The sequence below is a fragment of the Petaurus breviceps genome, unplaced genomic scaffold, assembly GCF_028583685.1.
Source record: "Petaurus breviceps papuanus isolate PSGF00001 unplaced genomic scaffold, PetGlider_PUasm1.0 140, whole genome shotgun sequence".
Lineage (NCBI taxonomy): Eukaryota > Metazoa > Chordata > Mammalia > Diprotodontia > Petauridae > Petaurus > Petaurus breviceps.
The window spans coordinates 39158801-39174649 of NW_027185698.1; the positions used below are offsets into that span (position 1 = coordinate 39158801).

At 39.2% G+C, this 15849-nt stretch overlaps 1 protein-coding gene across 5 annotated transcripts in view; it reads right to left on the reverse strand.

The window, feature by feature from the left end:
• The window catches only part of ACOX3 (acyl-CoA oxidase 3, pristanoyl), an 85694-nt gene that overhangs the window by 25101 nt on the left and 44744 nt on the right, over window positions 1-15849 (reverse strand). For all 5 annotated transcript variants that reach the window (XM_069070589.1, XM_069070596.1, XM_069070614.1 and 2 more), the window contains 4 exons: window positions 9224-9320; window positions 5045-5227; window positions 3631-3753; window positions 2169-2289 (listed from right to left, as the gene is read on the reverse strand). In XM_069070589.1, coding sequence (XP_068926690.1) covers window positions 2169-2289; window positions 3631-3753; window positions 5045-5227; window positions 9224-9320 — 524 coding nt within the window. The remainder of the gene's footprint in view (window positions 1-2168; window positions 2290-3630; window positions 3754-5044; window positions 5228-9223; window positions 9321-15849) is intronic.

Sequence of the window (15849 nt, forward strand, 5' to 3'; positions counted from 1 at the left end):
TGGAATATGATATTCCGGAGGTCAAAGGAGCTGGGATTAAAACCAAGAGTCACCTACCCAGCAAAACTGAGTATCATGTTTCAGGGGAAAATATGGTCATTCAGTGGAATAGAGGACTTTCAAGCATTCTTGCTGAAAAAACCAGAGTTGAATAGAAAATTCGACATCCAGATACAAGAAGCAAGAGAAGCATGAGAAGGTAAACAGGGAAAAGAAATCATAAGGAACTTATCAAAGTTGAACTATTAACATTCCTACATGGAAAAACAATAATTGTAACTTATGAAACTTTTCTCAGTAGTTGAAGGGAATAGAACTATATAGATATATATGTATATATATATATGTCTATATATGAGGATATATGGGCATATGAATACATATGTGAATGTGCATATATATGTTTACAGGTATATATAGATAGAAGGCACAGGACCAATTTAACAGGAAGGGATGATACTTAAAAGGTGAAATTAAGAGGTGAGAGAGGAATATAATGAGAGGAGATGGGGTGAGACAGAATGGGGTAAACTATCTCATACAGAAGAGGCAAGGGAAAATGGCTACAATGGAGGGGAAGAATAGGAAGGCAAAAGGGAATGGGTCAACCTTATTCCCATTGAATTTGGCTTGAGGAGGGAATGAAATACACACTAAATAGGATATCTCACCCTCCAGGAGATTAGAGGGGGAAGGGGATGAGAGGGGGGATGATGGAAGGGAGGGCAAGCTGGGAGGAAGTTGGAAGCACCCTCTTTTGAAAAGGGATGGGATCAAAGTAGAGAATAGAACAAGTGGGAGGTGGGATAGGAGGGAGGGAAATATAGTCAGTCTTTTACTATATCTACTATGTTATTGTTTTGCATTAGCCACACATGTACAACCTATAATGAACTGCTTATCTTCCCAGTAAGGGTGGGTGACAAGGGAGGAAGGGAATGAATCTGGAATTCAAAGTTTTAAAATCAAATGCTCAAATACACACACACACACACACACACACATAAACTATTATTAATACTATTTTACATGTAATTGGGAAATAAGATATACGGGCACTGGAGCATAGAGATCCACTGGAAAAGTTGAAAGGGGTATGGGATAAAATATGGGAGAGAGCAGATTGGAGGAGGAGATATCCTGTGGGACTGCTATTTTAGGGTGGTGGGTAGGGGAAAAAACGGGGAGAAAATTTGTAACTCAAAATCTGGTGGAAATGAATGATGTAAATCAGAAGTTAACAAAGCATTTCAAAAGTTAAAAAAAATAAAAAAAATAAAAGTGATTCCTTACCAAAAAAAAAACAAAAACACATTACTAAGTAGAAAGGGAGGAGAGCTTTGCATTACTGGGACATCTTAAGCACTGAGATTCACCACTGAATGATTTAACATTTTCTGAACATTTGAAAGGCTTATGAGAAGGATACAAGAGGCAGCTGACTCACCAAAACTTCTGCTAATACAAAACCCTTAAGGGCAGAAAGGACTGAAACATATATTTTTCACTTCTGAAACATTCACCAGAAAAAAAAAATCAGTGTTTAGGGGTGGCTAGGTGGCACAGTGAATAGAGCACTGGCCCTGGAGTCAGGATGACCTGAGTTCAAATCCGGCCTCAGACACTTAACACAAAAACTAGCCGTGTGACCTTAGGCAAGTCACTTAACCCCAATTGCCCTCCAAAAAGAAAAAAAAATCAGTGTTTAAGTCATCAACATAGAGTCTTTAAATATGCTTTTAACATCAAGAATGTTCTTAATTGTACCAATTTTTTAATTCACAGAACATTTGTCATGTAAGGGATTTTGCCTTCTCATTTTACAGATGAGGAAGTAGGTATGTGGAGAAATTATTATAGCCAGTTAGGTATAACCAAGATTAGAACTCAGGAATACTGACTCCCACAAGCTAGTGATCCTTTCACTGTACCACATTCTCTCCCTGCTGAGAGAATCCTGTCAGTGAATATTACCAAGTAGTTAAAAAGGAAGTCAGAATCCAAATTAATTGATTTGGAGTTTCTACTGAAATATTTTATTGCTTTGCTTCTCACAGATTTTCTCTATGTAACACTTTATTGTCTTCAGTTTAGAGAAAATGATCTTTAGACATCCAAAGTTAAATGGTACAGATAAGGTCAGAAGAGAAGACTATCCTCACACTTACTGGCCAAATAGCCATGTCCTCCACAAGCTTCTCGACATTCCTGAGCCCCTTGCTGGGCAGTCCAGGAAGCTAGAGGTTTGCCAGCAGATGCCAAGGCATGAATTTCACGTCCAAGTTCAGCCTTAAAAAGGAGGGATTAAATAAGAGGTTTTTGAAATCTCAAAACACCAAATAGTATTCCAAAGGGGGGCACATCTTATCAAATAACAAGCATATTTCAAAATTGTGTACAGGAAATTAATGGTTATTAAATTATGTACAGGGTATAGTAGAATTTGGAATCAGAAAGAAAACCTGGGGCCAAGTACTTGCTCTGACACTAACCTGTGTGACTAATGCAAATAACTTTACTTTTGAGCCTCAGTTTCCCCAAATGAAAAAAGAAGATAATATTTTCACTTTCTGTCTCATGAGGTTTTTGTAAATTTTGCAAATTTTGGAGCACTATATAGGTGAGATGATATCATTATGATTATTATTGGTATTAATCTATGATTTCTCCATTATTTATAGGTAAGGGAATGGGAATGATGAGTAAATCAGATTACAATCTGAGAACCATTTTTATCAGGAAAAAAGAGGGATAACCAGTAGTATAAATTTATGAGTTGACAAGGGGAGACCTTGGAGATCATTCAGTCTAGCGCTTCACTTTACAGAGGAAGCAACATCTGAGAGAAGTGGGCACATAGGCTTTTGTTTTTTAGTACTGTTTCTACTATACCTTTCTAATACTCACTACTTCAACATATGATTTTGATAACTCAATGTTTGTGAATCAATTGAAACAGTAGAAGAATTAAACAATATTGTAAAAGTTTTTCCAAGAGGATGAAAAAATAGGAACATTAATGCACTGTTGGTAGAGTTGTGAACTGGTCCAACCATTCTGGAGAATAATTTGGAACTATGTTTAAAGAGCTATAAAACTCTGCATTCCCTTTGACCCAGCAATAATGTTAGTAGGTCTATACCCCAATAAGATCAAAGAAAAGGGAAAAGGGCACATTTGTACAAAAATATTTATATCATCTCTTTTTATGGTGACAAAGAATTAGAAATTGAGAGGATACTCATCAATTGGGAGAATGGCTGAACAAGTTGAGATATATGATTGTAATATAATACTGTTGTGCTATAAAAAATCATGAAGGAGATGGTTTCAGAAAAACATGGAAAGACATATGAATTGATGCAAAATGATGTGAACAGAACTAGAAGAACATTATACGCAGTAACAGCAATATTGTAATGGTAATCAACTGTGAAAAACTTAGCTACTCTTGTCAATATAACGATCCACCACAACTCAAAATATTTCTTAAGCACTAATTCTATGAAGAATGCTTAATTTGTTTTGAGCTAAAAGGGTACTGTGTCTCCGATTAACATAACATAGCTATTTAACTAGCATCATCTTAATAATCTTAGGCATGCCAACAAGTATTTGGTATAATCTTACCTGCCTGATACTTTTATCATTTTGTAAAAGGCCTAGCTGAAGTTCTACCAAGTTCATGGACATAGTTTTCGAGAAATGGTCTAAGGCATATGCAGCTGCCAAGTAAGGAATCAGGCGCCATTGCTGAAAAACAAAGAAAACTTGAATAAATATGACAAACTTCACACTTAGCTCTCACTGAGTGTCCTCTAAGACTTTTAAGTAGAATTTTAAAATTACTCCAATGATTTTTTCTGACCCAGTTCCAAAATCATCATCATCATCATCTTCTTCTTCTTTTCTTTTTGGAGGGCAGTTGGGGTTAAGCGACCTGCCCAAGGTCACATGGCTAGTAAGTGTTAAGTGTTTGAGGCCAGATTTGAACTCAGTCTCAGGTTCTCCTGACTCCAGGGCTGGTGCTCTATTATTCACTGAGCCACCTAGCCACCCCAATCATATTCTTCTTAATATCCCACCAACCTAACAATGCTTTACTGATGAATTAGTTATAGTCTTACTTCATTTCATTCACATTTCTTTTTTTTCTTTAAATGAGAAAGTAAAAAAGGAAACATCCCAATGATGAGAGCTGCCAAACAATAGAAAGAGCTGCCCCATGAAGTGGTGAGTTCTCAGTCAGTGGAACATCACCTTTCAGGGATGATGAAGATAATGATGATGAAAGGTTGAATTCTAAAGGTCTCTTCCAACTCTGATGAATCATCACCCATTCTGCCAACTATGGATTTGTTTTTTGTAATTTCAACAATCATTTATGATAGGCTCATGAAAAATAAATATGATCAATATTAATATCTGCAAGTCCACTGTTTATTTTGCTATCTCTGGGACCTCACTGTACACCCCTTGACTGATACAGATCACATCCCCTCCATGCCTCTTCATATTACTGTTCATGTTGTTCTAGAAATTCTTCAGAGGATCCACCCAACTTGCTAGAGACCTTCCTCCAAGTCTCTTAATATTTCATAGGCTTCAGTTCAGTAATCAGGCCATCTACCCATTGTTTTCAATTCTGCTACATGACCACCTCACCTCTTTTTCCAGTTACTAAAATATTAAAGGCAGTACACTATAATGAAAAAAAAAATCCCTTTAAACATGTTCCAAGCAATACTTAAAAGGAACCTTACTACCAAAAGGATGGTGGCAAGGACTTGGAACTATGTTTAAAGAGCATTCAGGGTATAAGGCATTGAGTTAGGGTCAGTGATTAATGATAGAATGCCTTCCTGTTTTGGGACCACACTTCTGTTGCTTATCTCCTACTTCGAAAGGTTTTCCTAATCTTTAATCACCTAACTGTAGCCATTTAAGTCAATATATGAATAAATCCCACCACCCTCTAAATAAATGCATATATGCATATGTACATACATACATACATGCATAATCCCATTTCATAAGCTTATACCTGCATTTGATATTCCAGGATTGGAATTTCCTCATCATCAGTTGGTCCAAACTGACTGCGAGTTGCTGAGAAACGAATTGCTATTGATAGGGCCATTTTCAAATTCACCACACACATTCCTATAATGCAGACTCTACCCACAGACAGAAAACCCAGTGAAGCACCAAAGCGCTGCCGGACATCCTGTTGTTATAAAAGATATAAATCATTCAATAATCAATGAATGAGTTGATTGTCTTTATAAATAACTTTTCAATTAATTCAACAAATATTTGTTAATACTTGACCATGTTAAGAGGTAGGAGAGATAAATGTTTAGCTAAGACTTTATACTTTCCTATATAATATGCTCATCAAAGTAAAAAATGCTGAAAATCTAGAGGTGAGAGCTAATATGCTGGACAATATAATCAGAATTCAAAAGACTTTTGAGAGTCTAAAACAAGGGTGGGGGAACCTGTGGCCTTGAGTTCACATGTGACCTTCTAGGTCCTTGGGTGTGGTCTTTTGACTAAATCCAAGTTTTAAAGAACAAATCCTTTTATTAAGGGGATTTATTCTATGACATCTGGAATTAGTCAAAGGGTTGCACTTGAGGACCTAGAGGGCCACATGTGGATGGAGAACAGATGGCCAGAGAAAAGTAAGTGTGTGTGTGTGTGTGTGTGTGAGTGAAATCTGGGGTTTTTAGTGAATCATTAGTTCAGAATGAAGTTAATCAGGTGATCTGGCAGCCAAAAAAGCTGTAAAGCTTCTATTAATGCACCCTTAGGCAGCATTCTTGAAGCACAGTATTCAGAGGGATGAACACAAAAGTGCCTTTGGGTTCAGACCATCTCCAAATACTAGGTTCAGTTTGGAAAAACATTAAAAAACTGGAGTGTATCCAGAAGAAGGTAAACAATATGGTAAGAGGACTGAGGACTATGTGATATGGAGACTGACTGAATGAACTGCAGATATTTAACCCAGAGAAGAAAATACTTAGACAATAATAGCAGGCTTCAAGCACTTTGAAAGGCTGCCACTAGAATAAATGAAGGAGCCCTTATAACCCAGAGAAGTAAGGTGGTCTTTGCTCTTAAGAAGCTCAAGTTACTTTAATGATGGAGACATATACTGTAGATTTCAGTTTCAAGTCAAATGGAAACGCTTGATGGTCATTAGGGTGCAATGGCGAGGCAGCTGAGGATTCATTTTTACTCATGTGACCATGCCAAACTTTGGGAGAATCTCTCTTTTTGAGTCTTCAAGGGGCTGTGGCTGTGGAGCCTGCAGCAACAGCAGCAGCTGAGTCACATTTCCAAAGGGTAGAGGTGGGGCAGGAAGTAGGGCCCATGCTCTAGGAAGGCAGTTTTGTTCCTAGGGCTCTTGGGCTGGAGGTCCTGGACTGTCTTGATCGTGGTCTGAGGAAGTGGTAGTCAAGTTAGTATTGGTTTGACTTGCCTAGTACATCCCATCTCTCTCCCCCTGATGCTTTGGCTAAGACAAGCCTACTTGCCTACCTGCCCTGTTGGAGGCAGCTGCTTGGGATAACTGGCCCTTTCTTCAGTGGGTCTGCTCTCCAGATTGTGACTATGTGAGCTATCCTAGAAGCAGAGCAGGTAGTCTTGAAAGCACTACTATTCTAGAAGCTCTGGGGTTTACGTGCCGGATGATGGAAATTGATTGATGGCTGGTAGTGGTGTCAAAAAGAGTGGGTCCATTTTTCATAGGGGTTGATTTTCTCAATGATAGCGATAGGAGATAGGTTGGAAAAAGGAGTGGAGTTCTGGGAAGGGGAGGAGGACACTACCATTCTGAGGGTATACAAGGTCCTGAATTGTGTCCACTCAAGTCTGAGGGGAAGTGGGAGTCGTGGTGGTGGTGGGGGAAGTCTGACTCCTTGCCTTCCATTAGGGTGTCCTGCCATGTCAGCTAGGCTGGCTTACCTCTCCTGTGGGCACAGAAAATAGATAAGACTTGTTCTGCTTGGAGAGTAGAACTGAGAATAATGAACAGAAATTGCAGAGAAGTGGGCTTCAGTCCTACATAAGGAAATACTTCCAACAAAAAGAATTCCATAAAAGAGGTATGGACCGGGGGGAAAGGAAAAAGGTACCACAGTACGAGGAGACACCATGCAGAGGCTGGCTGGCTGATCTAGTATTTGTCAGAGATGCTATGCAGGCGATTCCAATTTAGGTCCAGAGTGGCCTCGATATTCTCTAAGGTCCTTAACCACACAGAGTCAGGGATTCACAGAGCTTGTCGTCTAGGCATACTTTAATAGCTACTGAAATGACTACTACAAATTATTATATTAATCAATCACAGGAATTTGTTTAACATATACCAAGCACTGTGCTAGACATTAAAAAATCATATTCGATGACAAACTTGACCTAATCTTAAAATTGGTGAGTTAACCCTATTTTTAACCTTCTCTATTCCCTTGTGGCTTTCAAGTGAGGAAAAACTGTGAGCCTGTAAGTGGAGGTGGAACAGTGGGAGCCGCTGCTTTATCTCCCCTCCCTGGGTCATCTGTATTTATTTTTTCCTACTATTAGGTCGATGAGCCTGCCAATACAGCACAGGCCAGGTTGTGACTTGGTGAGCTTCCTGGAAGAGTCATTAGAGGTCCCCTCAGCAGGTGGAAACTCTGGAGCTGAAGGCAGCAATTTCTGAGGTTGGTGAAGAGCCCACCCTGAGGAGACAGCTGAACAGCTGCTGGACCCTGACTTGATCCCATGGTAGATGGACACTAGGTGCTGCAAGGAGCTAGCTCAGTTCAGCAAGAGAACAGCTCATCCATCAGTGACACCATCTCTAGAAGCTAGCTTGGTGAGGACCCTGCACGTTGAGAACAGAACTCCCTAAGCAAGAACTCTTGAGGTATGCGTTGGCAAAATCTGTTCCCTACGTATGTGACTAAGTACTTTGAAGCTTCAAATTTTAGCCCACAGTCCCCAGGGGAGAGTGTACTGCTTAGTTTTGGGGGATGTTTTTTGTCCTTCCATTCTCATAGTTTTCTAGTAAGTATTCCTTTGTAAAAGGTAGATGTTGACTAGCTAATCAATATGGGGGGAGAGGAGCTTACTGGACAGGGATACAAGTGCACTAGTTTTAGAAACCTCAGGTCTTCAGGGTTGGCCATAGAATGCCGAGGGGAAGAGAAGTAGCTGCCAGCCTCTGGGGATTCAGTCTGCCAGCGTGAGCTCCAAGAATGATCATGTGGGACCTTATTTGAGATAACAGGGTGCCCTTTGAATATGTGGAGAACTACTGAAGAGATTCTCAAACCAGGATTCTTATTAATGGATACCCTAAGTTGCAACAGCCACTAGTGCAAAGTGGATAATGGAGCATTTTTTCTTTCTTTTATTTTAGATTATAGTTTTACTTAAGTTTTCTAGCATGTTTCTTTACAAGTCAGAGCAGTTTCTTTGTTATAAATTTTGCTTGCTTAAATACTTACGTACTGATATCTTATATATTATATTATCCACGACGTTGAAGCTAATGTGAGAAGCATGAATTTTGCAGCCTGAAAATGCTTGTGTCTGGCTCACAAATGCTCACTTTCCCTCCTCTTTTTTGCTTTTAAATAGCCCTAGACTGCTTGGCTTGCTGTGAGAACCTTATGGACCGCAGGTCCATATATTAAGGTTTGCCTATTGGCCTAGACACTCTGAATAAACAACCCCCAAATGCTTAACCCCATTTGGGAGCCACCCAAGCATCTGGAATTTACCTGACCCTGTCTGCTTTCTCTTAAAGCACAGCCAGCTTGTTCAACAGATGAGTGAGTCTGGGATTTTATTCCTTTGCTGCCTTTGCAGCACTGAACAACCATAGGTAACATTTCAGATGCCCTTTAGAACTGGGAGGCCCCTTAAAGGTCTTCTAAGCCCAATCCCTCCCCCCATTTTCCAGCTGAGAAAACTGAGGCCCACAGAGGTTAAATGGACTTGTCCAAGTTCACACAGGCTGTAAGCCGCAGAAGTCTGGGATTCACATTCCAGGCCAGCACTCCAGGTTTGCTCCTCCCACTGCACCAGAATGCCTCAAAAGACCCAAGTTTCACTGGATGAGAACATGTCACTTTTTGTACAATGAAGGATGGATCAGCTATTCACGTGAATCTGTGTTTCTGATAGTCTTCGTTTCATATACAGATTCAATATAAGAGCACTATACCTTAAAGGAAGTGGTGTAGACTCCCTCTGGGGTAACGTCACCTGTTCGGTTTAGCAGGTTTTCCCGGGGAATCCTAACATTATGAAACATGGTGAATCTGTTCAAAGACATTAGTAAGAGAACTCAGAACTGTAAAAAAAAAAAAAAACCCTCTGTTGGTATAACAGAAGCTTGGTTATACAACACACTACTAATTTTGATATTTCACAGGCTGGTGTGTCATATTGCTAACAATGAATTAAAAGTCAGAGCTGTACCAAAAAAAAAAAATCTCTTCCCTTCTATATGACCAGAAAAGGAGGCAGGCTGGTTAGTAAGAGTAAGAATGCTACCACCACAAGTCAAAAGACAAACAGGAAATCCCAAAGTGTGTCCATACATCATTTATTGCAAATTTATAAAAAGGAAGTGTACAAGAATAGTCAAAGCTAAGAAGGTATAGAGGTTTGGCTAATCGCAATTATGGAGGCTAGTGATGAATGGAGCTACAGGAATGCCTGTTATAACTGAATTATATCTACCTATCAACAATCATTTATGAACCACCTATAATATGACAGGCACTGTGCTGGGCACAAAGAACACAGACAAGAAAATAAAACAGTCCCTCCCTTAAAAGAACTCACATTCTTTTGGGAAGACAACATGTCCATATACATACACATAGAGACCAAATGTATAGAAGTTGATTTTGGAGGGAGAGGATAGCAGAAAGCTGGGAGAATCAGAACAGACCTACTATAGAAAGTGATGCTCCAGCAGAGTCTCAAGAAAGCTATGTCCATATAGTCACAGGATCCCAGAGTTTGCATTGTAAGGGATCTCAGAAACCAGCTAGTCCAACCTTCTCGTTCCACCAATAAGGAAACTGAAGCCCAAAGAGATTCAGTGAAAATCTAAGGTCACAAAGGCAGCCAAGAGCAGGTCTGCGATTCTAAGAGACACAGGCAAGGAGGGGATGCATTCCAGGCAAAGGGAACGGTCAGAGCAAAGTCATGGAGCCCAGAAGTGGAACGCTGGACTTGAGTAAAAATAAGCGATACTTTGGACCATCATGGAAGGGAGTAATATGTAACCAGACTGAAAGGGCAGGTTGGGGCCAAGCTTGTGAAGGGCTTTAAATGCCAAACAGTGAAGTATGTATTTGGTCCTATGGGAAGCTACTTAATTTAAGATGTGCTTGCATTTCTTTGTGCCAGACTCCTAAACCCTACCAAGCATGCCTTTCAGGATGAGCAAATCATTTTACCTCCATCCATGGAGTCCCCATGGGGCATAATAAGACTTGAACTACCTATACCTCACAGTACTGTTGTCAAGATGAATGCCTTGCAAAGTTTAAATAAAAATAATTTTTATTACCATAGGTTTTTAGAAATTTAAACCTTCCTCCTTGTGCAAACAAAATAGTGGATGGAAAATGTACTTGTATGCTATTATTACTACCATAACTAACACTGCTACTACTATTAGTGATAAAAACAAATAATGATGGTTTCATTGAGCTAAGCTGGTTGAATATGGGAGAGAACAGGTAGGGAGAAAGTGAACTGGATTTTAAATTAGCAGGCCAAGTCCGAAGCCTGTCCCTTACTACATGTGTGCTGATAGGCCAGTCACTAAATACCTCTGAGATTCAGTTCTTCTCTTGCAAAATGGAAATAACAGTTGCACTATCTATCTCACAAGGGTAGAAATCAACTCATGTGACCTCTTGGTAAACTGTCAAGTGTTATCTCTCTATATGTAAATGGGATCTCTGAATCATGCTTTGGATTAGCCCCGGCATGAGAGGAACCACTGGGACACAGCAGCCGTACTCGCTCCCATCCGGTCCCCATGATCTCGGTGTCTCATTCCCTGTTTTGCTGACAGTCTGATTGATACAAAAGGGTAAATGCCCCTGAACAGTAAATATTCTGAGGAATAATAACATTGGCAGAAAAGTGGTACATTAGCAGAAATCATGGTATTGTTCTCAACTTTTAAGTACTGACCTCCCTCCATGTCCTTGAAGAACTCAGGTAGCATTTGACTCAATTTCCTGAGACATTTCTCTGTGGTAAGATGAAATTATAAGGTCACTTCATTCGAGATGTGTTGAAAAGACCCTAAAGACAAGTATTAGAAACTCAAATCTACAAATATTCAGCTATTCAAAAGTAGAGACCATGGAACCAAAAGTATTAAAGAGTCTGAGAAAATAACTGATTTTTTAAAAATTGGCACCTTGGTAAATTTTGTAACATGACAAAATGAACACTAAGCAAAAAATAAAAAAAATTATTATTATTATTAAACTAAGGCAAGAATTAAGCCTGCTGACCAGGTATTTTAAGGGCTGTCTCATGGAAGAAGGATTAGACTCTCCACTTGATTGCCAAAGATAGAATTAGTTTAACTGGGGAGATAGCAAAAAGACATAGGCTTGAGAGAAAACAACTTCTTAATCCTTGGAGTTTTCTGAAAGTAGACAAGCTGCCTCTAAGGCAATAGACTCCTCTTCCTCCTTTGACATCTGCAAGCAAAGGCTGCAGGATCCCTCAATCACGAAGGCCGCAGAAGGGCTTCCTTTGAGGCATAGGCTGGACTAGGTGGACGCTAAGGTCTCTTCTCACTCACATTTTTCTGCTATAGGTTTCATATAGACATGAATGTTTTCCTTGAACTGAAAAGTATACTTGGAGAGCTCATAGTGGGCTTAGTTTTTAAAATATTGGACAACCATATACATTTATGCAATGAAAAACTATTAATAATGAAAGAATTGTTTGCCAATTGAGAAAAATTTATTTTACAGTAAGTACTCTGGAGAGTGCACCTATCACACTAACAGATGTTATATAAACTATGCTAAATGTACTTGGAAAAGATCAGTAGTTCCCATAGCAACTTATCTGACTGTTTTGATCATTCTCAGTTTCATATACAGTATCCTTTTATTGAACCAGCCACTAAAGAGAACTTTAGAAAATAAGACTAATTGGGGCGGCTAGGTCGCACAGTGAATAGAGCACCGGCCTTGGAGTCAGGAGGACCTGAGTTCAAATCCAACCTCAGACACAACACAAAAATTAGCTGTGTGACCTTGGGCAAGTCACTTAACCCCAATTGCCCCTCTAAAAAGCAAAAAAAAAATCATAAAAAAATTAATCTTTAAAAAAGTGTTTATTATGGGTCAGACATAAGCACTAGGAATATAAAGGGGGATTGCAAAGAGAATGAAATAAGCATTTATTAAGACCTATTATGTGCTAGGCACTGTCTTAAAGACAAAATGCAGAAATGATGTTCTATTGGTATAAAGACAGGTTATTTCACAAGAAAGGGACTACATTAGCACAAGGTAGAAGACTATCCCTCAGGAAATGAAATTACTCAGATCACTGTTGTCTACACCCTAAAACTAAATCATACTGACAACAATCCTCTAAAGAAGTTACTAATGGCTATGTTTTCAGGTAAATCTAATTAAATATGAATACTGGGGATTGAGGGAGAAAGAGTAAGTATGTTTGGAAGCCCCAGAGTCTTTCTAAAGTTTCTCAGCTCTTTGCTCTTATAGATATATGGTCTGTCAAGTGTCTGATTTAGAACAAGAAACCCTCTCTAAATCTCCCTTCCCAAATAAAAGAATGGGGTTAACATTGTTAATTCAAAAGCTTTAATTATAGAAACAATAATAACTACCATTTATACAGTGCTTTAAAGTTTGCAAAATAATTTCCACATTATCTCCTTTGATTCTTACAATGACCCTGTGAGGTAGGTGCTATTATTATCCCCATTTTGCAGTTGAGGAAACTGAGAAATAAAGAAGAAAACTTGCCCAGGGTCACACAGCTAGTGAGTGTCTGAGACAGGATTCAAATTCAAGTTTTCTGACTTTAGGTCCTAACCAGGGGTGGGGAACAAGCAGCCCTCTAAGCTCTCAAGTGTGGCCCTTTGATTAGGGCTGAACTTGAGGACCTAGAAGGTCACAAATGACCTTGACACCACAGGTACCCCACCCCTGTATGCTCTATACAATGTATCATGTCTGCGCAACTGTGAAGCATTCTGACTATTCAAAACACTACTGAATGTAACTGTAGTGAGTTAAGAAGAGTATTGGTCAGTTCTTGCCCAATTTGCAATTATTTTAATAAAAAACTAATCAAGAGGGTGAGAAAAACAATGAATCTGTGATGGGGATGGGTTTCTAGCATCCCAAAATGCAAGGGTATGGGGGGGGAGGGTCTATCTTGAAAGAATTTGACCACTCAAGCCTTCTTCAATCTAAGTAGTAAGTTTATTAAGAAACTGGTTGGGTGGGTGAGATTCCTACTGAGTCTTTGGTATTCGTGATGCCAACACAAGCAGATCAGATTCTAAGAATCTGAACAGTTTAACAGGGATAAGATTGATATTTTATACAGAAATACTGTGGGAAGATCTGGATGGGATTAAGGAATGGCAAGTAGTCTGGTTGGGCTGGTAGGCCACATGCAGACAATGAGGGCCACAATAAAAGGGTTGTTAAATGGATTATAATGGGATGGGCCAGATACCTCGGTGAAATGCCAGGGACTTGGTTGCTGAAATTTGTGGGAAAGTTCAAGGGCTTTTTGGGGTTCAGGTCCCATCCCCATCATGTGTGTGTTGGTCCAAAATAATTATTTCAATGAAGTAGGGAACTCCTTCAACCAATAAAGAAATTATTCTGAAGCTTACAATCTTATGGAGTTGCCTGAGGTATGGAGAAGTTAAATAATGCCCAAGTCCATGGAGTCAGGAGTATAAAAGGCAGGCCTTGAATTCAGGTCTTCCTGAATCCACAATCCATAACACTACACCTTTATTCATTAAAAAGATTTCTTTTATAAAAAAATTTTGGACCCAATATATAAACTGAATCACAGTCCAATTAGTTATATTTCAGGCCAGAAAATGTCTTTTCAAGTAGATCTGAAAAATGATCTCATTTTGAAAAAAAAAGCGGCCCCCTAAGGAATGGAAAATGCTTGTCCCTTTGTTGTCAATGATCCATAAAAAGGGATGAAACAATCATGTGTGCTTGTGGCATATGTGCGTACTTGTAAACAGAACATTAATCTGACATTAACAAGGAAAGTTGATATTTATATTAGAGCATCATTAAATCATAGTATATTAAGAACAAAGAATTTAGTTCTGAAAGGGAAGTCAGAAATCATTCAATTCAACACTTTCATTTTAGAGATGAGGAAACAGTCCAGAGAGATTATAACAATACTCACTTCAAAGAAACAGGGCACTGTGTTCAACTCTGGACATACTATATAGCTATTATCCTCAAGGTGTCTACATTTTACTGGGAAAATACAACATGTACACAGATAAGAAAATATAAGGTAGGGGCGGCCAGGTAGCACAGCGAGTAAGAGCACCGGCTCCAGTGTTGAGAAGACCTGGAGATTGAATCCCAGGCTCAGACACTTAGCACCCACCCAGAAACACCTGGCCGTGTAACCTTGAGCAAGTTACTTAACCCCAATTGCTTAGGGGCAGCCAGGTGGCTCAGCGAGTAAGAGCACCGGCTCCAGTGTCGAGATGACCTGGATCAAATCTGGACTCAGATACTCAGCACCACACCTGGCTGTGTAACCTTGAGCAAGTTACTTAACCCTGATTGCTTAAAAAAATATATAAGGTAATCTGTGGCAAGTGCTAACAACTACCCTAATTCAGGCCTTCCTCACTCTCACCAGGATTACTGTAGTAGCCCCCTAATTGCTCTTTCTTCCACTGCCTCCCCCTCACAAAACTGTCAAATTTCTATTCCTAAAACACAGGGGTGATCATGTCACTCCCCTCAAGAAGCTTTTGTTACCTCTGAGCTAAACAATAAACTCCCCTGTGTGGCATTTAAAGTCCTCACAATCTGTCTCCAGCCTATATTCCCAGATTTACTTCAATAAGAGCAAATGTTTATTAGGTATTTTCTTGGTGTCAGGCACTGTGCTAAATACTAGTGATACAAAGAAAGGTAAAAACCAGCTCATCCTCTTAAGGAACACGCTGCTAAATCTCATAGAATCTTGACTGTGGATCCATGATATTTGAATCGTTTCTTTCTGACTGCTTATAGTATTTTCTCCTTGAACTGGGAGCTCTGGAATTTAGCTATAATATTCCTGGGAACTTTCATTTGGGGATCTCTTTTAGGAGGTGACTGGTAGATTCTTTTAATTTCTATTTTACCTGCTGGTTCCAGGATATCAGGGCAATTTTTCTTGATAATTTCTTGAAATACGATGGCTAGGTTCTTTTTTTTTTTAATCATGTTTTTTTTTATTTTTTCTCTTTGATTTATTTTCCATGTCAGTTGTTTTTCCAATGAGATAGTTCACATTTTCTTCTATTTAAAAAAAAAATTCTGTTGCCTTTATTTTATTGCTTCTTGATGTTTCACTTGCCCCAAACTAGGTTTTAAAGAATCATTTTCTTCAGTGAACCTTTGCACCTCCATTTGTCATGTGCTCTCATCATATGATCAACCCATTTTTTTCTTTCATCCAAGTCTTTGATCATACTCTTGTTCTGAAGAAGTCAGAGTCTTTTACTGATTATCTGTTAGAGCCTGTCCAGACCCTCTACTGACCTCT